The sequence below is a fragment of the Arachis ipaensis genome, chromosome B9 (genome assembly GCF_059453495.1).
Source record: "Arachis ipaensis isolate K30076 ecotype BB chromosome B9, ASM5945349v1, whole genome shotgun sequence".
NCBI lineage: Eukaryota > Viridiplantae > Streptophyta > Magnoliopsida > Fabales > Fabaceae > Arachis > Arachis ipaensis.
The window spans coordinates 68,174,019-68,201,744 of NC_142444.1; the positions used below are offsets into that span (position 1 = coordinate 68,174,019).

Sequence of the window (27,726 nt, forward strand, 5' to 3'; positions counted from 1 at the left end):
GAATAACACAAAGGGTTCTTTTCCCTCAATCAAAACTGCAACATCCAAAATTCAAATAAGGATAAAAATCTCTCAAAAATATCTGAAAATTATCGCGAAAAATGAAGGAAGTTGCAAAGTTGAATTCGAAAAGAATTATGAGAAAATGAAATAAGAAGATGAAGAAGAAGAAGTAGTAGAAGATGAGGAGGAGGAAGAGGAAGAGTTTTGAATTATGCAGAACTTATCAATTCACATACACCGAAAATTCTTAAATAATGCACTCAAATATCTTCGTGTTACACCCAAATTTGCTGCAAATACAAAAAAATATTTTCGCTAATGCTGCATTTTTTCTTCTTTTCTTTCTAATTTCTTTCTTTCTTTTAGTTGAATGAATATAAGTTCATTCTCTTCCAAGTAATTTTGCAGCATTATGTGCTTCTTCTTCTTCATTGTTTGATTTTTTTATTTTTATTCTTGTTAAGAGAGTAAAACAAGAAGAAACTTGAGAAGGTAAAATAAAAAAGAAAAGATGAATAAGAAAAAAAGAAGAAGATGGTGATGATGATGAAAAAAAATAAGAAGAAGCAGTAGAAGATGAGGAGGAGAAAGAGGAAGAGTTTTGAATTATGCAGAACTTATCAACTCACATACACCGAAAATTTTTAAATAATACACTCAAATATGTTCGTGTTATACCCAAATTTACTGCAAATACAGAAAAATGTTTCCTCTAATGCTGCATTTTTTTTCTTTTTTCCTTATTTCTTTCTTTCTTTTAGTTGAATGAATGTAAGTTCATTCTCTTTCAAGTAATTTTGTATTATTATGTGTTTCTTCTTCTTCTTTGTTTGATTTTTTTTGTTTTTATTCTTGTTAAGAGAAGAAAACAAGAAGAAACTTGAGAAGATAAAACAAGAAAAAAAAGATGAATAAGAAAAAAAAAGATGATGATGATGATGATGAAAAAGAAGAAGAAGAAGTAGAAGATGAGGAGGAGGGAGAAGAAGAGTTTTGAATCATGCAGAACTTGTCAGTACACATACACCGAAAATTCTTAAACAATATATTCAAATATCTTCGTATTACATCAAAATTTGCTACAAATATAGAAAAATATTTTCTTTAATGCAGAACTTTTACATTACATTCAATTTAAACCATCAACGATGAACAACAATTTTCACAAATAAAAATATTATTCACCTACAAAATCATAAACAACTAACGAAAATATTAACTAGCATCGAACCACAACTTAACCACTTGATTGAATTCAAAATAATAATCAACTTTGTTTTGGTTCAATTGACAATATAAACTTGAATTATTCATTATCTTCAACAATGAGATAATCGTTCAAAACTGATTTTAGAGTTTGATTTCAAAAACGTAGAGAACAAACAAAGAGAAACACATAGAACGTAGAGATGGAAGAGAACGTAGATCGAAAACGTTGAGAAAATTTGAAAATAAAAACGAAATTCTTTTGAAAAAGACAGTTATATATTCGCATGTTGATTGAAAAGTTAGTTAAATTAAAAGGCGTGTGAGGTGAATTAGGGTAAAATGACTTATATAAACTTGTATGAAAAAATGACTTATATGTGGAGAATAATTATAATAGTATATATTTTATTTTTAAATAAAATTGATCCTTTTTTAGGTAAGAACTAGAATTTTGTCATTCTTTTATAAGTCTAACCTTACTTTTATTCTTTAATTATATAATGAGTGTTCTTAATTAATTTTTTTCTTTGTAATGAAATTGGTCTTTTACTGAAATCATTTATAATGCATCACATCCATCATGTGTTCATCCTGAGTTATTTTCATTGATCCGGATGTTAATTATATGGATTATAAAAGTTCAATATAGTAGAGGTAGTGAACTTCATTTTGTTAAAGGATGGTTGGATCTTTTTATATACTATGACTAACCTAATAGAATGTGAGTGAAGTTATTTTTAAGAAAGCTAAATTGTCATTGAACTAAATGTAGTTATTCTTGCCTTACCTTATTACATGGATAACAAATAATAGAGTTTATTTAATAAGAGAATGGTCTAAATTTGTATGGATTCTATATATTCAACTTTATTAAACTATTTTCATTAGTTGTCATCGTTATAAAAATAGTTCTAACGTATATACATCTAAGGTTTAGAATTGAATACTATAGATATTATTTAAATAATTTAATTTTATTATTATAATTTAATTAGTTTAATTTCAAAAGAATTTAAAATTTGATTTCACTTTATTAGTTAAGTTTATTTAATTTAGATCTGTAATATTTAATATTTAATTTTATCTTTTAACTATTTATGAGTTTATTTTATTAGTCATATATCCAAGTAATTTAATGAAAAATAATGCTAATATAATAGTATGTCATATAATTTTGATATACTTTTGATTTTTCAATAATTAAAAATTAAATCATTTAAAATAATAATAGTATTTCTTTCTCAATAACAATAAATGTGTATAAGAAAAATAATGCTTTTTAATATTTGTTCTACATAATATTTTACGTATATTAATATATTATAATATTAATAACCAATATTAATGAATTTACGTATATTAATATATTATAATATTAATAACCAATATTTATGAATGTGGATATTAGTATGTTATTATGAAAAAAATAATATTTATGTATTATTAAAATTAAAATTTGTGTATTAATATTTTATTAAAAATTTTATTATTAAAAAAATTTTATTACTAATTATACTAAATATCAATTATACAAAAATATACTATAATTATACAAAAATATCGGTTCTTAAATTAGAGAACTAAAGTATTATATTATTAATTAATAATTTATTTTTTAATTTAAGAATATTATAATTAAATACATGGACTTAATTTAAAAATATTATAATTAAATCCATGACTCGAATTAAGGCTTTTTTTTGAAATAAAATAAAAAAAATTATTATTTTTTTAAACTCGATTTTCAACTTTAACTTTTTAAATATGCTTTTTTTTTTGCATTTATGACAAATTCATCATATTTTCGGTGAACTTTTATATTTTTTATAGAGTTTGCCTTATTCTCCGACGAACTTCAATATGTTTCTTCATAAATATCAAATTGGGTGAGAAAAAAATTAGAAAATTAACAATGACAACCATTGTCACTAAATACCTGTGTATTTTTAGAGACGATGATAATGGTTGTCATTAGTGCCGGCAGGGACAGATTCAGAAATGTTATTATCGAGCTAATAACACATATAATATTAAAAATTATGTAAAAAATTATATAATATAAGATGTATTACAAAAATATACCGATATAGAATATATTTTAAAGTACAAAAAAGTGTACTTTTTACTAACGAAGTGGTCGATTCTTCGTATAATAAAATTCATGGATAATAGAATTTGTCAAAATTTCAGCAATTTTTTTAATATAATTAAAAGGTAATTAGCAAGAAATTCATCTTTTATTTTGTTTCTGAGTTATTTTTCACAATATTCATAGTTGAAAAAGATCTCTTAGTTGTAACGGTTGAAACAGAGAGAATTAATACCAAATGAATAAAAAAAGATGATCATACGAAGAAAAAGAATTCACTTTATGAGATTTAAAAATTTTTATTTAATTAAAAAATATTAGTAATAATATCTTTTTCAAAATTTTTTAATATTGTTACTTACATTTTAGATATTAGGAATCATTAATATTTAAATTAGATTGGACTTTTATTTATACTAGACTCAATACTAAATAATTTTAAAAAAAAATTAAATTATACATAATAACTTATTACTATTAATTTTTTTTTAAAAAGTTGGGGGCTGAGGCCTCCACTCGCCCCTTATGTCCATTCCTGAGTGCCGGCGATATTGAAGAAGCTATACTTGTTTTTTTTCAAAGATATATCTTTTATTGCATTAAAGAACTTTATACTTGGAGTACATTATGTTAAGACAAAGGAATTTTTCAATCGAGATGTTAAATAAAATTTATCTAATGGGTAAAGGAGAGAAAGAAAACAATTAAGAGAGGAAGAAGTTCCAAAGCGCTAGTAACTGCTGTTCATAGAGAAGGTGATTTGAGAAAATGATGTCGCCAATATTGCTCCTCCAACAATATCGCCTGAGACAGAATTTCCCTAGGTTCCTGGCGTTGGTCCTCAAAGACTAAAGCATTCTGCGCCAACCAAATCTGCCATAGAAGGTAAGCCACCTGAACACTTCTGATTCTGAAATTGGGTTTGGATTTCTCAGATTCCATGAATTGACTCCACCAATCCCAAGCTTTTAGGTTAGGGTCGCGGGAAATAGTACTAGCTACTGGAGAGCTGTTCCAAATTTGAAGAACTTATGGGCAGAAGACAATGGCATGCATCGGTGTCTCCGGCGTTGATTGACAGCAGGGACAAAGGCTGTTAACTTATGGTAATTTCTCGTTCAATTTTGCTTTAACTGCAATGCCTTCATGGGCTAATCTCCAAGCAAATAATTTGACGTTTGGTGTTACTCTCATTTTCCATAAGGTTTTCCACATTTCTGAGTCTGTATATCGGGGATGGAGTGAATTCACTAGAGGGTGAAAGAATTGGTATGCTATATTATACCCAGATTTTACTGAGTACTCCCCTGAATTGTTATTGCACCATACAATCGAGTCTTTCTCTTCTGTGATAGGAATTTGTTGAATTTGCTGAGCTGTGTCTAGTGGGAAGGCTTCCATAAGGAGTTGGTAATTCCATTCTCCCTCGGCTGTGATTAGCTGTCTAACCCAGGTAAGCGATTCATCTCTGCATTCATTAACTGCAATGCGAAATGGTGGTTGGTCCCCAAACCATGGGTCTTCTCTGATTCTGACAGATTCCTGAATTGAAACTTTGCACAACTCCTTTCTCCAATATTTTCCTTCCTTCCAAAAGACTCTGCCAAGCCCAGTATGGTCGATTTCCTGGTTTGGCTTCTAGATAGGAACTGTATCTGAAGTACTTATTCTTGAAGATTTTGTAGAAAAGAGAATATGGTTTAGTCATCAGCCTCCATCCTTATTTAGCTAACATGGCTAGGTTGAATGCCATTAGGTCCTTAAACTCCATACTCCCAAAATTCTTTTCTCTAGTCATAGTGTCCCAACTGATCCATTACATCTTCATTTTATTCTGTTTCTGTCCCCACTAAAATTGCTTCATCATTCGGTGCAGTTCATCCAAGAGGGTATCTGGGAGTTTGAAATAGCTCAGAGTATAAATTGGTATAGCTGAACCACTGCTTTGATCAACACCTCCCTTCCACTAGCAGATAGAAATGATTTCTTCCAATGCGAGAGCTTCTTCACCACATTCTCTTTTATAAAAGCAAATGTTTCTTTTTTGGATCTATGTACTATGGAGGGTAGCCCCAAATATTTATCCTGCGTCCCAATATTTGGGACTTCCAAAGATGACGCTAATTCAGTTCTGATGAGTAAAGGGGTGTTTTTGCTGAAAAACACAGCAGACTTGGAGAAATTAATTTGATGTTCACTTAGTCTGCCATATAGTTGGAGAATTTGGGATAGATTAGAGCAGTTGTATTGGGTAGCTTTACAAAATAAGAGTGAATCGTCGGCAAATAGAAGATGATGAATAGTCAGACATCTACTGTTCAATCACAGTCCTTGAAAGAGGTTATTCTGTTCTCCTTTGTGGAGCAGATAGGATAGACCCCTGCGCAGAAAAGAAATAGATATGGTAGGAGGAGATCTCCTTGTCTGAGACCCCTACTTAGTTTGAAAAAATTAGTTGGTGTACCATCCACAATAACAGAATAGGATATAGTAGAGACACAAGCCTTCATCCATTTAATCCACTTTGAGCAAAAACCTAACTTCTTCATAATAAACCACACAAAACTCCATTCCACCCTATCATATGCCTTACTCATATCAACCTTTATCGCCATGTCATTTCTCCCATGGGTTTTATTCTTTAGAAAATGCATGCATTCATGAGCCATAAGAATGTTGTCACTAATGAGTCTTTCCCAAATAAAAGCACTCTGATTGTCGCTTATTAACATACTCATAAAAGGTTGAAGTCGATGAACTAGAACTTTCGAGATAATTTTGTAGAAGACTGTGCTGAGACTGATTGGTCGAATTTGATTCATAGAAGTAGCTTGAGTCACTTTAGGTATCAAACAAATTTGGGTAGGGTTAAATCCCTTTAGAATGCTGCTGCCACTAAAAAAACTTCTCATAGCCTTGCATACATCCCCTCTAATCCTACCCCAATAGAACTGATAAAATTTTGCGGTGAATCCATCGTCTCCTGGGGCGGCTTCTGCATTAATGGAAAATGTAGCCCTTTTAATTTCATCATCTGAGACTGGTTTAGTTAGACTCCTATTCATTTCAGAAGAAACTTTGACTCCAAGTTCGGTGAAAAATTGAGAGGGATCTTTTGGATTATTGCTTTCAAATAGATCAACAAAAAACCTCTGTGCCCTGTCGCCAATTGCCTCGGGTGTGGTGCACCAATTCCCCTCTTCATCCTCTAATTTCCATATCTTGTTTCTTTTGTTTCTGGACTGGTTTTTTGCATGAAAAAACTTGGTATTTTGATCTCCCCATTTTAGCCAGCTCACTCTTAATTTTTCTTTCCAGTAGCGTTCTTCACTAATGTGGGCGGCAGCTAGTTCATCTTCTAATAATAGAATCTGTTCTTTGTCTGCTGTTGTTGGGTCTGCCTTGACCACTGATAATAGTGCTTTCAGCTCGTCTATCTTCTTTTTAGACTTACTTGTTCCAGCTGATTGTCATTTAACCAGTTCATGTCTGCAGTTCTTTAATTTCTGAAATAGTTGGTACATTGATGAACCTGGAAAAGAAGTCAGTCATGCCTCAGATACAATTTTATCAACCTTTGCCATTCCACACTATCTCTCTTGAAATCTGAAGCGCCTCTTGCCCTTATGTGTTGTCTGGTTAGTGCACATCAGGAGCGGTCTGTGGTATGATCCTGTGTCTTCTAAGTTAGTAGCATTGGCCCAAGGATACTCCTCTCTTAGTTTAGGAGATAGGAGTCATCGGTCTAGTCTTTCTCGAATAGCACTATCTTGGCAACTTCGGTTTCACCAGGTAAACTTATCACCATTAAAACCTATATCTATCAATTGTCCTCTGTTGATAAAGTCTTGGAAAGATTGGATTGATTGAGCTGATTTCTCCCTTCCTCCTGTTTTTCTTGATTAGACAAAATTGCATTGAAATCACCAATTATTAAGTGTCGTTCTCCCCTATTCTCCATAAGATTTAGCAGCACCTCGTATTGGTTATTGCGAATGTGATCAGAGCTGTGTAAATGTACTGCAAAGACTTTCCAAATCAGCTGTCTTTCTTGATCCTCTATGGAAAAAAAGGATGAAAATTTTCTCAGCTTTTACCACTTCCACCTTTACACCTTCTTTCCATGCAAGCGCTAGTCCACCAGCCGTTCCATTAGGATTCACAATGAAGATTTCCTGATAACCACAATTTCTAAACTGCCTTTCAATATAAGAGGGTTGTTGTTTAGTTTCACACAAAAACAACACCTCTAGGAAATGAAAATTCTTAATCCCTTTGATGTTGTGAACTGTCAGGGGTTTCTCCAAACCCCGACAATTCCACATGAGCATCTTCATGACCCTTGGGGTGCCGCTTTTGGGATGGCACCCTGTAGTTCTTCAGAAACCTCAATTGCATAACCAATTCCTTCATGGTCTGTCTCCTTTTCTCTTTACTCAGAGCTCCTTTTTGCTCCAATAATTGGTTCAATAGAATCCCTCACCTCCGACCTTCTTGCTAGCTATTTGATTTTCTGTTTCTTCTTGCACCTTTCTGAATTTTCATCATTGGTTCCCAGTTGAAAGCCTCCTATTCCTCCTATTTTCATCTCTCTCCCAATTCCTCCTAGGATCTGGTTAGCTTCAGTACCAGATAGCAGTGGTAGGTTTTCCATGTTATGATTCTACTTTGTGGTGTTATAGGAATTGTGTATGGGTGGTGGATTTGTGTGTTCTTTTGGGGCTATGTTATTGTGAGAGAAAGGAGTATATTTTGGGTTGGATAGTGATAGTTGAGAGAAACTTTTCAATAGGCTCACTGGTGTAGGCTTACTATCTGGGTGAATTAACCTGACTTCCTTTCTTCTATGATTAGGGTAGGCATTCTCCTTAGTTTCATCAATTCTCCAGCCAAGTTGATCTGCCCTTAACTCCTTATTCCATCTTTCTTCCACTTCTTGGTTTATTTCTGAAATCTCCAAATAATTAGCACAGTTTCTAGTTTCATGTCCAATGTGTCCACAGAAGCCACAGTAAATCCCAATTTTCTCGTACTTCAGCATGATTTCAAATACAATTTTGTCAGGGCTTGATACCTTAATTGACCGTCGAAGAGTTCTGGTTACATCTAAGTTGACTCTCACTTTCATAATCCTATCCTCTTTTCCTCTCATCAAGAAGGAATCCACCTCCACTACCTCCCCCAATCTCTGCCCTATCCTCATTGCTGCTGTTCTAGTTTTGCAAAATTCTGGCATTCCCCACATTTGAATTCATACTGGAATTCTTGTATAGTCCTCTTCTTCCACCTTCATATTAGGACTTCATCGTTTTAAATGTATCATAAATTGTCTGAACAACCATGGAGACCCCCTTTTCACCTGGATAACATCAGCTTCTTTATTAAAGAAAAATTGAAAAATATTCTCTCCGTATGATTTAACTCGAAATCCCTCTGGATAATTCCAAATTGCAGTAAAAGCACCATCCATTGTACTACTACTAAATCCCTTATCCGCCATTAATCTCCCTATAATCCCTTCCCTCACATCTTTCACTTCAAGGTTCACGATCTCTTCCACTTCCACTTCTTCTCCTAGAGAATTAGGATTTTGAGTTCCACGTACCTCCCTTGCTGCCATGTAGAATTTGTATAGAAGAAGATAGAAAAGTCAAAGGAAAGAAGATCCTCACAATGATTTGTGCTTATGCCTTACTGATTGAAAAAAAATTTAAGAATCATAAAAAATCTTAGCAGAGTCACAAAACCCTACCAAAGCACAAAAAATTCTAGCAGAGCATTTTTAAAGAGTACGTACTCTCAACAAAAAATAAGTTAAGAGAGCCAAGTTTTGACTTTAAGAAGCTATACTTGTTGTCCGTGTAATCTTATATACCGTTGGAAACATGATAATAGATTAAAAATTGGAATTTTCGAAAATTTGGGTAAAGTTCGCCGGATGCGGCGAATTCTATAAAATTATAGAAGTTTGCACGGGTTAGGCGAACTCACTCTAAAAAAATCGCATTATTAAAATTAAATTTGGAATATTGGGTTTGGAGAAATAATATTTTTTTATTTCAAAAAAAATCCCTCGAATTAAGGAGTAAATATGTTAGTCTATTAAACAATTTTTAAATTTGAATTTTGAAAATGAAATAATATTTCAAAATTTTTTTTATTGTTCAAAATTTTATGATTAGTTTATTTTAGGTAGTTGTTTTGAGATTTTATTTTGTGACATATTAGCTATATATGATTTTATTGTGATATTTTTTATTATATTATTAATTAATAATTTATTTTATAATCTTAAAAGTATTATACTTATAGAAAGAATGTGTATATTAATATATGATTATAAATTTTTTTTATATATTATTAAAGTTAGAATGGGTTTAATATATAATACTTTAAATTAACTAATATATATATATATATATATATATGTTATTAGAAAAAACATAATATTCTAATTTATTATTAATTACACTAAATTTAAATTATATAAATTATAATACAATCATACATTTACTTGTTATTAAATTAGAAAAAATCAAATTATCATACTATTAATTAATAATTTTTTTAATCTTTAAAGTATTATAATTAAATGTATAGACTAATTTTAAAGAATAAATATATTAATCTCTTAAACGGAATTTTTAAATTAAATTTTGATAATAAAATAATATTTTCTATATCTTCTTTGTTAGAAATTCTACTATTAGTTTATTTTAGGTAGTATTTTAAAATTTTGTTTTTTTTTGACATAATATGTATCATTTTATTTTGATACTATTTTTTCTTTATTTATGCATGAGTGTTTTGAAAGCATACAACTATTAAAAAAAAGAATATTTTTAATAATATTAAATATTTTTAAAATTTATTTTATATAAAATCCTAAATAGAATAACTTATCATTATGACTACAAATAATGAAAGAAAATATCATAAAATAATCATTGAATAGAACATGTATTAATTGAATTGTTATCATCAGGATAAAATTTATAACACATATAAGACATTAAAAGTACAATTAATATATTATTGTTGTTGTTGTTAATTTTTTATTTTATACCATTGTTTGGTATTTATATAAATTACAAAAAATATAAATTATTTTATATTAGTAAAATATATCCATGATAAATTTTTTTAAAAACATATTTTAAACATAAATAAAGGAAATAAATATTTTTCATACACTGCATACACTAATTAATTGATATAAATAATTAGAATAATTTATTTGATTTAATAAATTAAATAAAATAAATTGAAAAATATTTTTACCCGAATACCATGTTAATTTTATTATTAAGTACAATAATCTAATTTTAATATAATATAATATAATATGATAGATAGATAGATATTATAATAGAAAGATAGATATTACTAGTTTAATATGTAACTTTTTTTTTAAAAACAAGTACCAAATAAATCGAAAGAATCATAAGACTAGATTTGTAATATAATTTATAAATCCTTATTAGATTTTATAAAAGTGATGAAGGGATAAAACATATCTAATCTTTAATTTTTGGTAATATTGTAATTTTTGCATTTAGGACAAATTCACCACACTCCCGGTTAACTTCTATATTTTTATAGAATTCGCCTTAAATAGGTTTCTTCATAAATATCATATCAGATTAGGTGAAGAAAAAATATTAAAAAATTAACAATGACAACCATTATCATCATCTCTACCAGAGTACATAGGAGTACACACGAATAAGTCATATTTATTTTGAAAAATCACGACAATATTGAAGAAGTCATACTTGTTGTCTATGTAATTTTGTGTATTCTTATATACTGTTGGAGACAATGAAGATTAAAAATTAGATTTTCCAAAAATTTGGGTGAAGTTCGCCGTGGCAAATTCTATAAAATTATAGAAATTCACGCGAGTTAGGTGAACTCACTCTAAAAAAAATCGCATTCCTAAATTAAAGTTGGAATATTGAGTTTGAAAAATAATATTTTTTTTTATTTTATTTCAAAAAAAATCTCCCGAATTAAGGGGTAAATTGTAAATATGTTAGCCTATTAAACAATTTTTAAATTTGAATTTTGAAAATGAAATAATATTTCAAATTTTTTTATTGTTCAAAATTTTAGGATTAGTTTATTTAAGGTAGTTGTTTTGAGATTTTATTTTGTGATATATTAGCTATGATTTTATTTTGATATTTTTTATTATATTATTAATTAATAATTTATTTTATAATCTTAAAAGTATTATACTTATGGAAAGAAGGTGTATATTAATATATGATTATAAATTTTTTTATATATTATTAAAGTTAGAATGGGTGTAATATATAATACTTTAAATTAACTAATAATAATATATATATATATATATATATATATATGTTATTATAAAAAATATAATATTCTAATTTATTATTAATTACACTCAATTTAAATTATATAAATTAATATAGTCATAGATTTACTTGTTATTAAATTAAAACAATCAAATTATCATATTATTAATTAATAATTCTTTTTAATCTTAAAAGTATTATAATTAAATGCATAGATTCATTTTAAAGAATAAATATATTAATCTCTTAAACGGAATTTTTAAATTAAATTTTGATAATAAAATAATATTTTCTATATCTTCTTTGTTAGAAATTCCACTACTAGTTTATTTTAGGTAGTATTTTAAAATTTTGTTTTTTTGACATATTGTGTATAATTTTATTTCGATACTATTTTTCTTTATTTATGCATGAGTGTTTTGAGAGAGTATAACTATTAAAAAAAAGAATATTTTTAATAATATTAAATATTTTTAAAATTTATTTTATATAAAATCCTAAATAGAATAAATTGTCTTTATGACTATAAATAATAAAAGAAAATATGATAAAATAATCATTGAATAGAAGGTGTATTAATTGAATTGTTACAATCCGGATAAAAGTTTATAACACATATAAGACATTAAAGGTACAATTAATATATTATTGTTGTTGTTAATTTTTTATTTTATACCATTGTTTGGTATTTATATAAATTACAAAAAATATAAATTATTTTATATTAATAAAATATATTCATGATAAATTTTTTTAAAAATATATTTTAAACATAAATACATGAAAATAAATATTTTTCATACACTGCATACACTAATTAATTGATATAAATAATTAGAATAATTTATTTGATTTAATAAATTAAATTAAATAAATTAAAAAATATTTTTATCAGAATCCCACGTTAATTTTATTATTAAGTGTAATAATCTAATTTTAATATTATATAATAGAATATGATAGATAGAGAGATAAATTAATAGAAAGATAGATATTCCTAGTTCAATATGCAATTTTTTTTTTCAAACAAGTACCAAGTAAATCCAAAGAATCTTAAGACTAGATTTATAATATAATTTATAAATCCTTATTAGATTGTATAAAAGAGATGAAGGGATAAAATATATCTAATATTTAATTTTTAGTAGTATCCTAATTTTTGCATTTAGGACAAATTCACCACACTCCCGGTTAACTTCTATATTTTTATAGAATTCGCCTTAAATAGGTTTCTTCATAAATATCATATTAGATTAGGTGAAGAAAAAACATTAAAAAATTAACAATGACAACCATTATCATCGTCTCTACCAGAGTACATAGGAGTACACACGAATAAGTCATATTTATTTTGAAAAATCACGACAATATTGAAGAAGTCATACTTATTGTCTATGTAATTTTGTGTATTCTTATATACTGTTGGAGACAATGAAGATTAAAAATTAGATTTTCCAAAAATTTGGGTGAAGTTCGCCGTGGCAAATTCTATAAAATTATAAAAATTCACGCGAGTTAGGTGAACTCACTCTAAAAAAAAATCGCATTCCTAAATTAAAGTTGGAATATTGAGTTTGAAAAATAATATTTTTTTTTATTTTATTTCAAAAAAAATCTCCCGAATTAAGGGGTAAATTGTAAATATGTTAGCCTATTAAACAATTTTTAAATTTGAATTTTGAAAATGAAATAATATTTCAAATTTTTTTATTGTTCAAAATTTTAGGATTAGTTTATTTAAGGTAGTTGTTTTGAGATTTTATTTTGTGATATATTAGCTATGATTTTATTTTGATATTTTTTATTATATTATTAATTAATAATTTATTTTATAATCTTAAAAGTATTATACTTATGGAAAGAAGGTGTATATTAATATATGATTATAAATTTTTTTATATATTATTAAAGTTAGAATGGGTGTAATATATAATACTTTAAATTAACTAATATATATATATATATGTTATTATAAAAAATATAATATTCTAATTTATTATTAATTACACTCAATTTAAATTATATAAATTAATATAGTCATAGATTTACTTGTTATTAAATTAAAACAATCAAATTATCATATTATTAATTAATAATTCTTTTTAATCTTAAAAGTATTATAATTAAATGCATAGATTCATTTTAAAGAATAAATATATTAATCTCTTAAACAGAATTTTTAAATTAAATTTTGATAATAAAATAATATTTTCTATATCTTTTTTGTTAGAAATTTCACTATTAATTTATTTTAGGTAGTATTTTAAAATTTTGTATTTTTGACATATTGTGTATAATTTTATTTCGATACTATTTTTTCTTTATTGATGCATGAGTGTTAGAGAGCGTATAACTATTAAAAAAAAGAATATTTTTAATAATATTAAATATTTTCAAAATTTATTTTATATAAAATCCTAAATAGAATAACTTCTTATTATGACTACAAATAATGAAAAAAAATATAATAAAATAATCATGAAATAGAACGTGTATTAATTGAATTGTTACAATTCAGATAAAATTTTATAACACATATGAGACATTAAAGGTACAATTAATATATTATTGTTGTTGTTGTAATTAGGGTTAAGTACTTTTTTCGTTCCTAAGGTCTGGAGTGAAATTCAAAATCGTCCCCGACCTTTTTTTTTTTATTAAAATCATCCTCAACGTTACAAATCATTATAAAATCATCCTTTTTTTTCATAAATAATATTTTTTTAGACAATTTTACCCTTGAACAAAAATAAAAAACTCTCTCCACCCTCACCATTGTCTCATCATCATCATCATCATGGTTACACCATAAATCTAACCATAAAATAAATCAACAATTCAGCAACAATAACATCCACAAAATTAGCAACAACATAAATTAAAAAAATTAAAAAGAAAGAACTCATGTATATGTTCTTTAAAAATAAAAAAAAGGAAGAACGAATAAAGAAGAGAGAAAGAGAGTCGCAATGTCTTCTCTTTTCATTTTCTGTCTCTGCCATTTACTTCCCACCACCCTCAACAGTTCTCCCACCTCTATCACACCACTGTCTTAGCCTTTCTTTTTTTTACTACAACAAATTCATCACAAGTCTAATCTTAACTCTGCCTAAAATCAATAACAACAACACAGACAAAGAGAAAGTAAATAAAAAAAAATACAGAAGAAAGAAAATTAGAAAAAATAAAAAATAAAGAACAAATTGAAATCTACAGACAGCACCATGCCTTAGCAGCCAAAACCCTTCTGTTTTTTCTTCTATGGCATCCCCTTTCTGTTCATAATAGCCCCCTCCTAGATTCGTTCTCTCATTTCTCAATCCCATAACCTTTTTCTCAAAAAACGCTTTCAATAATTTGTCATTTAATTCCGCCGTGGAATTGTCTTCGACGACTATGGCATTTTTGGGCAGAATGAATACCGGATCGGCAACAACTCATCGACGTCTCCTTCCTCCACCGCGTCGTTCGCAGTGCCGCCATCATCTGTTGCGGCTCCTCCTCCGACAGCAACAATGACCGCCTATGGTTTAAGTTTTTGAAGAAGCTTTTACTGGATGAAATCTCTTTATTTTGTGATTCTTTAATTTGTGTGTAATTCAATCTTTGTTTCTGTGATAATGGTGATGGTGATTGTGATAATGGTAATAGTGATGGTGATGAGAAGAAGATGAGTGGGGTTAGTGGTGAGGGAGATTTAGAGTTTGGGACAAAGAGAGAGAGAAAGAGGTTCGATGATGATGATGAAGGGGATTAGGGATAAGTGATGAGAGAGAGAAAGAGACTGGAAGAAAGACAGAGAGAAAGAAACTCGGTTATGATGATGAAGCCTGAAGGGGGGGGGAATTGGGGGTTAGTGGGGAAGGAAAAGGTTTTTTTAAGGGCAAAATTGTCTAAAAAATATTATTTATAGACAAAAAGTTGATTTTATAACGTTTTGTAACGTTGAGGATGATTTTAATAACAAAAAATTGTCGGGGACGATTTTGATTTTCACCTCAGACCTTAGAGACGAAAAAAATACTTAATCCTTATTATTATTATTTTATACCATTATTTGGTATTTATATAAATTACAAAAAATATAAATTATTTTATATCAGTAAAATATATTCATGATAATTTTTTTAAAAATATATTTTAGATATAAATACAAGAAAATAAATATTTTTCATACACTGCATACACTAATTAATTGATATAAATAATTAGAATAATTTATTCGATTTAATAAATTAAATAAAATAAATTAAAAAATATTTTTACTAGAATGCCATGTTTATTTTATTATTAAGTGCAAATAATCTAATTTTAATATAATATATGATTAGATAGATAGATCGATAAATTAATAGAAGGATAGATATTACTAGTTCAATATGCAACTTTTTTTTAAAGCAAGTACCAAGTAAATCCAAAGAATCCTAAGATTGGATTTATAATATAATTTATAAATCCTTATTAGATTGTATAAAAGAGATGAAGGGATAAAACACATCTAATCTTTAATTTTTGTTAGTATTGTAATTTTTGAGGAATTTATTTAATTTAATGTCAAAATTTGCGTATATAAAAAGTTGATAATTAAAAATTTTAGATAATTAATTGTTTTTATGTGATATTAATAGTTAAAAATTAAATTATTAGATGTTAATTTATCTAAATTTATCAAATAATTTAATGATTTTTAATTATTTACTTCAAATCATATAATAATTTTTATCTATAAAATTTATATAAAGATAATTGTATATAAATTTTTATTTTATTTAATATTTTTTTTCTCATGAATATCTATAAACTCATCACAATTTTTTTTTAAAAAAAATAGTTAATACTTTTTTCCTTTAATTAGGACTTATAAATTCATCGAGAAATGTTTCATAACTTATTCTATTATTCTATATATAATTACGTACTATATGTAAAAGAAATTAGAGAAAATTTTATTTCACAATTTTTTTATTACTGTGTATTTTCATAATTTTTCTTTTATCAAAACACAGAAAAAAAAGAGAGAAAAAAAAGGTATTAGTCTAAACCATAAATTTAGAGTATAATTTGAATTTCAAACATGCTAAAATTAAACTTGACTCATTTTATTTTATTTTATTTTAAAACAAAATAAATAATAATCAACGGAGTCAAGAACCAATCCATATCACTATATTCATACAGGTTTACGAGTATCCCATAGTGTATTTTTATAGAGTATGTAGCACATATGCTTCCACAGAATTGTCTTCAATTCATAAACTTGTGCACTATTGTTCAAATATAGAGGACTTCTAGTTCTTCAAACTGAGATGCTTGAATCTTTTGGTGGAGTGTTAGAAAACTTTCATGTAGCTTTTCCATGAGTTTCACTAAAGTGACGAGTACTTGCTACATCTTCAATTGGAACTGTATCGGAAATTTCTTTTAAGATTCTTTCTTCAAGTCTCACTGCTAAGGCACCAACGTTTTGATCCAGATTCTTAATCTTGGTTGTTTCTGTAAAGGTGAACACAAATTTCAGCAAATAACTAATAATATTATGTATAATATTTTTCATACATTATATATTAGGTAATGTCTAGTTTGAATTTTAAAAATTTTAACGTCTATTAAAATAATCTTTGATTTTTAGAAAGGAGCAAATTAATTCCTAAATTTATAAATTATGAATCTCGTTTGTTTTTAATCTAAGTGTCGTTAACACTGATATGGAACATTAAAATATTAGTGTAGCATCTCTAACAATAAAAAAAACATGATTAAAATTTCAGTATAATTAAATAGGTGTCATAAATTAGTTAATTAAACTTATTTTGATTAATTGATTTTATATTAGTGTAGACACTAAAATGAACTTAATTAACGAATTTGGCATACATATTTGTTAAAATCTTAATCATGTCATCTTCGATTGAAGATGCTACATTAGTATTATAATACTCCAAATCAATTATATGTTAACAGTAGTTAAATTAAAGATGAATACAATTTATAAAGTTTAAAGATCAATTGATATTTTAAAAAATCAAAAACTATTTGAATGAGTGGTTAGAATTTTCAAAAACCAAATTTGATATTACATCTTTTATAATAATATATATATACTTTTAAATGAAGAAAATTAAAAAGAGATGTATAATAATATTTTGTTATGTTACTGACTAGGAATAGGCGCAACATCATTGCCTTGTTGGAGAATCCATGCTAATGCCAGTTGGACAGGGCTGCATTGGTGCTTCTTAGCAAGGCTTTCTATTCGCTCATATATCTTCTTGTTCTTCTCCAAGTTCTGTGCTTAGTAGCGAGGATGAGTATTCTAGTAAATAAAAAAGTAACCATCTATTAGACATTCAGAATTTACTATCTTATTGATTTTTTTAATAATTATCTTGTGAAAGAATTCACTTTTTTTACTAGATATTAATTTTAACAACATTTTAAAAAAAATAAAAAATTTAATGTATATATTTTTATATTTAATTAAGTATTAAATCTGTACATAAATAAACATAATTAATTTTTATACTTATTATTTAAAAATAATATTTTTTTCTTTATAAGGATCAAATGAAAATTTAAGGATCAGATGAAATTTAATTTATTTCATAAATTTACCTACCAAAAGACTATCAGCTTGAAGGTTTTCCACGACTCCTTTGCCACCAAAAAAGTCACGACCAGGAGGACTGTATGGTACAATTTCAATACCAAGCTCTCTGAAAAAATAAATATATTAGAAAAGCTTAATCTCACATAAACACAAATATGAAATTATATACATTCAGAAACAACAAGGCCTATGTGTTTCCCCTATCTTCGTTCTTAAATTTTAACAAGTCATACAAAACCCACACATACACTACTACTATGAAATTAAGTAACTAAAATTAACCTGCAAAGAAGAATTATCTCTTCTTCAACATCACGAGTCCAAAGTGACCATTCAAGTTGTACAGTAGTAATTGGATGAACTGCATGTGCTCTTCTTATTGTATCTGAGCTAGCTTCGGATAATCCAATGTATTTAAATTTTTCTTCTTCCACCAATTTCTTAAGTTCATCCATCTATAATAATAATCCAAAAAACTATTTGTTAATAATGTACTTAGTAAGATAAGTGACTACTTTCATAAAGATGTCTTCATATAAAAATGATATTGTAAATTATTATATGAATTAACATATTTGACTAAACATATTAATAATATCATCTTCATATAAAAATGTTTTTACCACAGTAACTACCAATAGTAGGATAACATAAGTCAAAAAGTTCTCGAATGTTATCTTTTTCTATTTCATGCATGATATAAAATTTAACAAATTGTAAAAGAAAAGATATTATGCAACACAAAAATGATAAAAAATAAGTGACCACCAGTATAGAATATGTCCTATGTTCCAATTTAATTAATTTGCAAAGCTATTAATAAAAGAAGTTTTTAACTGTGTCTTTTATAGGAACTGTTGTATCCACTCTATGCTGATAATAGAGATCGATGTATTCAACTTCAAGACGTTTCAAACTAGCTTCGCAACATGAGCGTACATAGCTTGGTGTACCATTGATCTTCAAGTTTAAAGTATTAATATCTAACTTTTCAATACCAAACTTTGTAGTTATCTAAATCTTTTTTCTAGGGAGTTGCTTTAAAACCTGAAAAAAATAATACAAAAATATTATACATAAGAAAAGCTAAAGAAAATGTCAATTTTCAGTTAATAAAGATCTTGCTAATAAGAGCGATAAATAATGAATTAGAGAAAGTATAGAGAACCACGTTTTTTATGAATAACGTAAACAATAGGTAAAAAAAAAAAGAGTTAATTTTAAGTTCTATGATGGTTAAATTCCATTCACATCTCTTTGAAGTCTTACAGATACCATTTCTCTAGTTTGTAGTTCTTTTGATAGACATCACACTAGATTTTTTTGAAAAATTTGTTAATGAAGACTAGAATTAGGCAAAGAATAGAGTTTTTTTTCATTAGATTCAGAAAAAATGTGTATTGCACATGATAATTTTTTTTGGTAGATTTTTTATTAAAAAATAATTTTTATTCTTCATAAATATTAGTTAATATATATTATAGAAACTGTTAGTCCGCTGACTTGTCAAATTTTTATGGATGTATCTTCCACATCACATACATGTGTTCTAAATTTTAATGCTTCTCTTTTCCTTTTTCTTTTACTTTTGCTTTGTTCAATTAAAATGGCAAAAATATCCTCTATAACAAAGCCAAAATCCAAAGAGAGGTTCGTTATTGTATATTGTTCTCTTTTATTGAAGAGTTAAAGATATAACTTTGGATAGCTTATTTTAATTAAAAGAGGCAGTATAAATTCCATTTGCAATTAATACAATAATAATCTCAATGATGCTAAATGTAAGAGACTATAATAATCTCAATGATGCTAAATGCATAATTTTTTATTTTAAAAGAATTCAACTTTTATATCCATAAAAATTGTACTTGGTAAGAGTATCCCAAATAAGAATAGTTTTTATGCAGAAGTAGTAATTCCTTCGTACCTTTCCGACCAAAATTTCATTAGCACTAGAATGAGACTCGTGCACTGCACAAAACGGTAAATTAATGATAGTATATAATAAATATTAAAAATTGTTATATTTTGTAGAAATAAATTAAATATGTATAAATTAAAGTTAAATTTAAAAGGTGTTTTATTTAAAATAATTTATAGTACAAAAGATTTGGATGTTAGAAGTTGTACAAAGTGACATTTTTATTTGGTGGTTTGATTTTTATATTTATTTTAGTTGATGGACTTAGTCTTTTCTTATATAGCGCCCGTCTTCCTTTTTCTTTATTGGTTGTTGTTAGAGTTGTTACTTTCTTCTTTCTGTCGTAGATTCTTGTGAAGGCATGTTCTTTATGAATTGTTGAGTTGAATGCACTTTCTATTGTGTTGTTTGTTCCATCTTTGCATTAATGTTCTTCTTTCGAAGATATGTCTTGAATTTGTATGGTTTTCTTTCTTCTTAATCTCTTAATGGAGTGGTACTTCAATGCCATTACTTTTCTAGAGTGTCATTAGATTTGAAGCAATTGTGCCCAATAAATTTTTTGCTTCGCTATCAAATAGTACAAAAGTTATTGTAGCACTTTAATCTGAAACCTTTAATTGAATTCTAAATCTAAAATAAGTATTAGATTAGTAACTAATAATTTGATAGATAGAATTATGAAAAGTATATATATAGAGTTACCTTATTGTTGGATATTGTGGTGTTTGATTACATGTGCCACAAATGTAGTTGTTTTTTTATATGCTTTTTTCGGACACTTTTCACATTCAACATAGTTTCATACAAATTTGTCATCAATTTCGTTTATAGTTGCTAAAATTGTGAAGATCTTTTCCTATTCTAATATTCAATTTATGTATTCATTAGGTATACGGTATTTAAGTAAGTATGAATGTATGATGCATGTTGTGAGTTTTTTTTTGTCATACCTGATCATCAGATTCTCGTTGCATGGCTATTAGATCTTGGATAGTTATTCGATTTCTAATCATTTTTCCTTGAAAGAATGATGCTCCATTGAATAAGTTTGAGATGTCTAATTCAGAAATAAATTTTTTGTGTTAAATTTGATGTTATTTGAAAGAATAGTGGTAAGAGACTTATATAAGTAGTTCAAATAGTACGGAATTTGAATACTTGTAACGTAAAATTTATTATAATTAATAATATTATTATGACATTTGTAATATGAATATTTATTACATTTAGTAAGTTATTTATAAAAATTAATAAATTAATTGTTGGGATTATAATTGTTTATAACGGTAAGATATAATAAATATAGGAATATGGATTTAATGTATTTGTACGTTACAAATTTATTGTATTGTATTTTTTTAGTTTTTTTTGTATATTTTATTTTTTGTTGATTTGGAAATAATAGTTGATTTGGCAAGATTTGAGTGGTTGATTCTAACATTTTGCCAAGTAAGCAATGTTGCTGACATGGCATTAGTAGAAGAAGAGAAATAGCTTCAAAGTAATATGGGTAAACTTATGTATCTACTTTTATATATTAAGAATAGATTGAGTCCATAAATATCAGAAGTATCAAAGAAGGTGATTCCTTTATTAAAAGCATGCTTAATAATAGAAATGCCTTCCTCTTCAGAAATACCAGCAGCGTAGGCTCCAGTAAGGTTCATACATCCAAATTCCATCTTCGAAACCTTAATAACAGAAAATAATTGAATCATAAATTAATACATACATAAATGTTTCATAATATTCAAGTTAAAATATTTAAAATGACAAAACTACATTGGACCAACGGTTATTACATTTTTTTAAAAAATTAGAAGTGAGTCTCAAATTTATAATTTTTAGGTGAATATGAGAAAAATATGCCATTTAAATTATAGCTCATTGGCTATTTTACATTTCCTTAACTACAAGCGATCAAGTACTTTAATTGCAAATCCTTATAATTTATATTAATGTGTCCTTAGATACATAATTCTTGATTCATACAAATACACAATTATTATGACTAGTGTATCAATAAGTACTATTGTATCTATTGAATTAAATAATAATCTTTCATAAATTATATACAATGAAAAATATATTTTAGAATAAAAAAACAAAAAATTTTAATATTCCTATATATATATAACATAAATATAGATTAGAAGTTTTACTTTGAAGATATATTTTGAATATACAATCATAATAGGTGTATATAAAAATTAAATACTAAAATTAATTATTAGTATAAAATATACATTAAAAATAAGTTATACAATATATATATTTATATACAAATATGTATTGACTAATTTTAATGTATGCATAACATTTTTATTTTACGAGTAGCCGCGGTAGATTGATAGATGATTCTTACACTACAAAAATAATTAATTTTAGCGACAAATTTTTAACGGCAATAATATAATGGCCACTATTTGTTTATTTAAGTTATGTTTTTTGTGGCCATTATATATTTGTCATTAATACTATATATTATAATGGCAATTATCTTTATTGCCACTAAAATATAAGAAAATTACTTTTAATAAAAAAATTTTAGTGGCATAGTACTATGGCTGGTATTTTTTTATTAAAATATTTTTTATAAAAATTTACAATTAAGATAATTGTGAAACAGAAAGACAAGACCCACCCCACCCCCTTTCTCTCACTCTCTCTGAGAAACCCAACCCTAAATCCAGCCACCATTACCATCCTTCATCGCCACCGTTTCCTGTAATGGAAAGATCCGCCACCGGTCACCATCCTCCACCGAGCTCCTCGACGGCCATACTGCCACCTCGCCATCGTCTTCCTCCGTGGAGCTGCCAGAACTCAGATTCGGAAGAATGCTGTTGCGATTGACGCACGAGTTGCCCTCCGACAAGACTTACCAGCTCCGCCGAGCGCTGATGATGGTGGCGGTTCCTTTGGTACTCATCACGATTGTGCTTTACGTGTTGCCTTCCATTTCCTCCAACGAGTCCATCGAAGACTACACCCTCACGCACCGCAGGATTTCACCCGATAACAGAGCCTCTAGCTTCTACGCCGTCTTCTTCGATGTTGGCAGCCACATTCACATTCCACGTCGATCGCAATCTCGACCTTATTCACATTGGCAAAGATCTCGAGCTATTCATTCAGGTTGGTGATATCCTACCGATTTTCATTTTGCTTCAATAGTTAATACTTAATAGTGAGATTTGCATTATATAAGCAATAAGATATTAAACTTACAATTTGTGTTACACTCATTATTTTTTAGAATAGAGTTCAAAGCTCTTTGTTCATTGGAGATTGATGAGATTGTAAGAAATTTAAGTAAGTATAGAGATAGCAGTTAAAACTCAGATTCCTATAATCAGTTCAAAGCTCTTTGTTCATTCTGGCTAGGTTCAAACTCTGCTGGCATCTGATAATGCAGAACTGAAGGGGATCATGAAATCACTTGTTGTGATTGCTCGAAATCAGGGCTGGAAGCAGCTGTTCTCAGGGCTCAGCATCAATTACATAAAGGTGGGATGGGAAAACTAATTGCATATTTGAGCAACTAAAACTTTACAACATGTTTGGTTTCCATTTTAATTTTAACTATTTCCTTTTTAGGATTTGTGAACAAAAATGCAAAAAGCAATAAGCAGTTAGATTCCTTCTAGTTGATGTTTTTTTTTTTTTTTTTTTTGCAATTCAGGTTGTTTCATCAGTGGCAATTGGGTTTACTGTTTATGATACCATGAAATCATACCTGAGAGTTCCATCAAGAGATGATGCTGCAGTTGAAGTGGTAACCAATAACAGAATCAGCCAACCATCATCGCAGACACAGTAACAGCAACAGATGATGCTACCTTTCAGAATTTTGCCTCTCTAACTCTTCAATTCATAGGCTTCAAAAAGGTTTCTTGGCCTCATCCTATTCACATTTTTTAGCACCACATGCCGTTCTTTCAAGTTGTACATTGTGAGATGGAGATTATGTTCCATCATAAACAGGATACAGCATGCATTTCTCTACAGATTGCAAGGGAATGAATGATCCCTTCTGGCAGTTCTAAAAAGCTGCTGTTGATTTTTCTTTCTTGTTGGTACTTGGTTCCATCTAAATTTAATGCATATTGTGGCAAGAAACAATGTTCATTCAAGATAAGTTGATATAATGGATCAAATTTCAAATGTTTCGTATGTGACATTTGTCTTTGCCTTTCTACATTGATATGACTGGAATTAAAAGAAAATTGAATTTTGAAACCTGAGATTGATAAAGCAGCTATGATCATTGCAGAAGAGGATGCTCAATAGACTGCAAACACTATTTGGTTGGAACATACATTTTATATTGCCATAAAATAACATTTTATATTGATTAGGTCACTTTTTGTTTAGGCAAAACAGAGGATGTATGGACTGACAAAGTGGTTGAGTCAGCTACAAAGGTAGTTGGTTCCTTCTTGTGTGAGAATGGAAGCTTGTCATCCACTTGTGGCATGTCAAATGACACCAAGTGAAAATTAATCAAAGGGACCTCTGGACTCAATACATATGCAAGGTCTGTTATGCTTTTTGGAATCCAGCTAGCAATTTTTAATTTTAATTTCTTGAAAACTGCATTGTTTGTTTGCTTACTTTTTATATTTCGGTTCTACGTTGATTTTGTATTCTTGGTGTATACCACAAATTTCAAACATTTACTTACAGAAAAGATTTTTGGGGAAACAGTTGGTTTTAAACTATTAAGCTACCAGAAAATCCATGTTCGGATGCCAAAAGTATCGCAGTATAAGTTAAACATGTAACTAGTGACGTGCGAAGCACTAGCAAATGCTGCTTGCAATATCGAATTTTTGTGGTTCATTAAAATTTGCTTCTTGATGATGTACTTGCTTTTTGGCAGGCCTGTGGAGACAGGGTGCTAAGAGAATTACATGAATGGGAACAACACAAAAAGGGTTATGGCCACGGGAAATGTATTTCTAGTCTCAAGAGCAAGGCACAAAATCTTGGTACCTTGGACAAAATGTTTAATTACTATGAATGCAAATAGTTTTATGTATTGTACTTTGCAACCTGCTCCAGTTTTGAAACATATTCATAGTAATATTACCACTGAATGACTAATAGCATTTCAGTATGTTTCTTTTTGTTTCATTTGTCAAGACCATCGCAAAAATCTAAAGAAAATACACACGACTCATTGATTTTGTTCATAATCACCTACGAATGAGATATTGAGATTTGTGGTTCTTGTTTACTTTATCCTTTCATTGTTTTCATAAACAAAATGATAAGCAGCACGTGCATGTTCGAAACATTGACTATTGAGGGTACCACTGTACCAGTCTTTCAGTACCTTGTCTTGTGAACTCAAATTATTATGAACAATGCACTTATTCTCCTTATACATAACAATAATAATTGTTGGAAAAAATTATTGAGATTCTAAAAAAAAAAGATAGTTCCTGACTTCTAAGAAAATGAGTATAATATAACTAAACAAAGTTTTAAGATTTTAGCGGCAATAGTAATGGGCAGTAAAAGTGAATAACATTACAATTTTAAAATTATTTTTAGTGGTCATATAAATTGCCGGTAAAATAGTTTTTGGCGGCAATAGTAATGGCCGCTAAAAATGAATAACATTGCAATTTTAGAATTACCTTTGGTGACCATATAAATTGCCAAAAAAATGGCCGCTAAAAATTATATACTTTTTGCGGCCATTAAAAAAGTCTTTACCGGCAAATGTTATAATTGCCGCTAAAACCTTTTAGCGGCAAAGCATAAGACGGCTAATGTCTATTTGCCGGTAAATTTAGCGGCTATTTTTATTGCCGTTAAAAGCAAAATAAATGGCCGCTAAAAGTTATTTTTCTTGTAGTTTTATCTTTTAAACTAAATATTCGAGTTGACTTAGAATAGAGAGTTTAATACCTCAAGGGCTTGGTTACCAAGTTTCACACGAGGAATATGGATGCTCTGAACTTCGGCCATTGTTCTGCCTCTACGTTACACAAAATAGAATCCAAATGGAGCCTTGACGATTATGTTTGAAATATGAGCTTGTATGTATATATGTATGTATTAATATGCTTGTTAATTCGGGATGTTTGCACTTTGAAGATATCTATCTATATATATAGGCGTTTAATTGCTTTAATTTATTATATCTGGTCTTTGTGATGACTTTGTTAACCACACTCGGTGTGTCACTATTATCGTTGATTTCATCACTGAGTATGTCACCACGAACTAAAAAAAGAAGTAACACATTGCTATTGTACGTGGTAGTTGATTAATGATTATTATGTTTGTGCTCTACATCTCTCTCTCTTTCTCTCTCTCTCATGTTTTTCTTTTTCTTTTTTAAGAATAATCAATTAATATATAATACCTAGTGGAGAAAATATAATCATGAAAGGTTAAGAATATATACTAACCAACACAAGATGTTAGCACTAGGGGGCACTGGAAACACACGGTGGGTTTTGATTTTGACGGTCCTAATAAAATATTTAGAGTATTAAATAGTCTTAGTAATTAAATATATTTTAAAAATATTTTAACAATTGTGAAATAATAATTTTCTTAATTTTATTTATTAATTAATTTTTATATATTATTTAATTTTAAAATTATTTTATATTTTATGAATTATTATTTTATTATTTATCATTTATCTTATCTTTATAACTTTATATGCATTAAAAATTTGATGTTCCATCAATGTCTATCTTTAATCTTTTTTTTAATTTTATTTTGAATTTAAAATTCTAATTTTATATTTTTCAATCCTAATATTAATAATTTCATAATTTATCATCAATGTATTTTTTAATTGTCTAGTTCTATCATTGTGATTGTTTATGATTCACTCTGATTATCGATTTGTTACAGTGATCCTGATCATTGTTTATTAATTGATTAATTGCCACTACAAGAAATATTAATTTTAGCGACTAACTTTTAGCGGCAATAGCTTAATGGCTGCTATTTGTTTTATTTAAGTTGTGTTTTTATGGCAATTATATATTTACCACTAATACTATATATTATAATGGCAACTATTATTATTGTCACTAAAAAATACATAAAAAATACTTTTAGTTAAAAATTTTTAGTGGTCATAGTGTTATGGCTACTAGTATTCTTACTAAAACATTTTTTTCATAACAATGGCCAATTAACAAACAGAAGGAGAAATTGTGTGAAACATAGATAGAAGAGAGAGCTCACCGCCGAAACTCTAAGCTCGTCGCCATCGGCATTGCCGCTGCAGTTCCAAAGGCTTCTGGAATCGAGCAAAGGCTCTTCTCTTTCGCCTCTGAGATCGAGAGAAAGCGCCTTTTTCGTCAACACATCTCCTCCGTGAACGACTCCTTAGACTTCATTTCCATCCGATCCGCCTTAGATCCGCATCGCTGTCATCGTTTGTTCATCTCAGATCTATGTTGCCAAGGTCTTTCAGCCACCGTTGTTGCTCTTGTCGCAACACCACACTTTCGCCACTAGCACCGCCTCTGTTCTTGCATGTAAACACACATGATCGTCGCCGTGGTAGGTCTTCATTTATTTTTTC

General features: G+C 28.0%; 1 protein-coding gene and 1 pseudogene across 3 annotated transcripts; one reads left to right on the forward strand and one right to left on the reverse strand.

Moving 5' to 3' along the window:
- Nucleotides 1-16,924: 16,924 nt before the first annotated feature.
- Nucleotides 16,925-26,242, reverse strand: LOC107615596 (putative aldo-keto reductase 1; annotated as a pseudogene).
- Nucleotides 22,763-25,360, forward strand: LOC107618952 (uncharacterized). 3 transcript variants are annotated; one of them, XR_002353693.2, is made up of 5 exons: nucleotides 22,763-23,297; nucleotides 23,578-23,669; nucleotides 23,845-24,050; nucleotides 24,537-24,699; nucleotides 25,045-25,360. XR_002353693.2 is itself a non-coding variant. In XM_021110905.2 (3 exons), exons 1-3 carry the CDS (start codon nucleotides 23,000-23,002, stop codon nucleotides 23,980-23,982), a joined length of 528 nt encoding a protein of 175 aa, XP_020966564.1. In that variant the 5' UTR covers nucleotides 22,763-22,999; the 3' UTR covers nucleotides 23,983-25,360. The 3 variants fall into 3 exon arrangements, 1 of the variants encoding a protein (XP_020966564.1); XR_002353692.2 differs by having other exon boundaries at nucleotides 23,845-24,699; XM_021110905.2 differs by having other exon boundaries at nucleotides 23,845-25,360.
- Nucleotides 26,243-27,726: the final 1,484 nt, after the last annotated feature.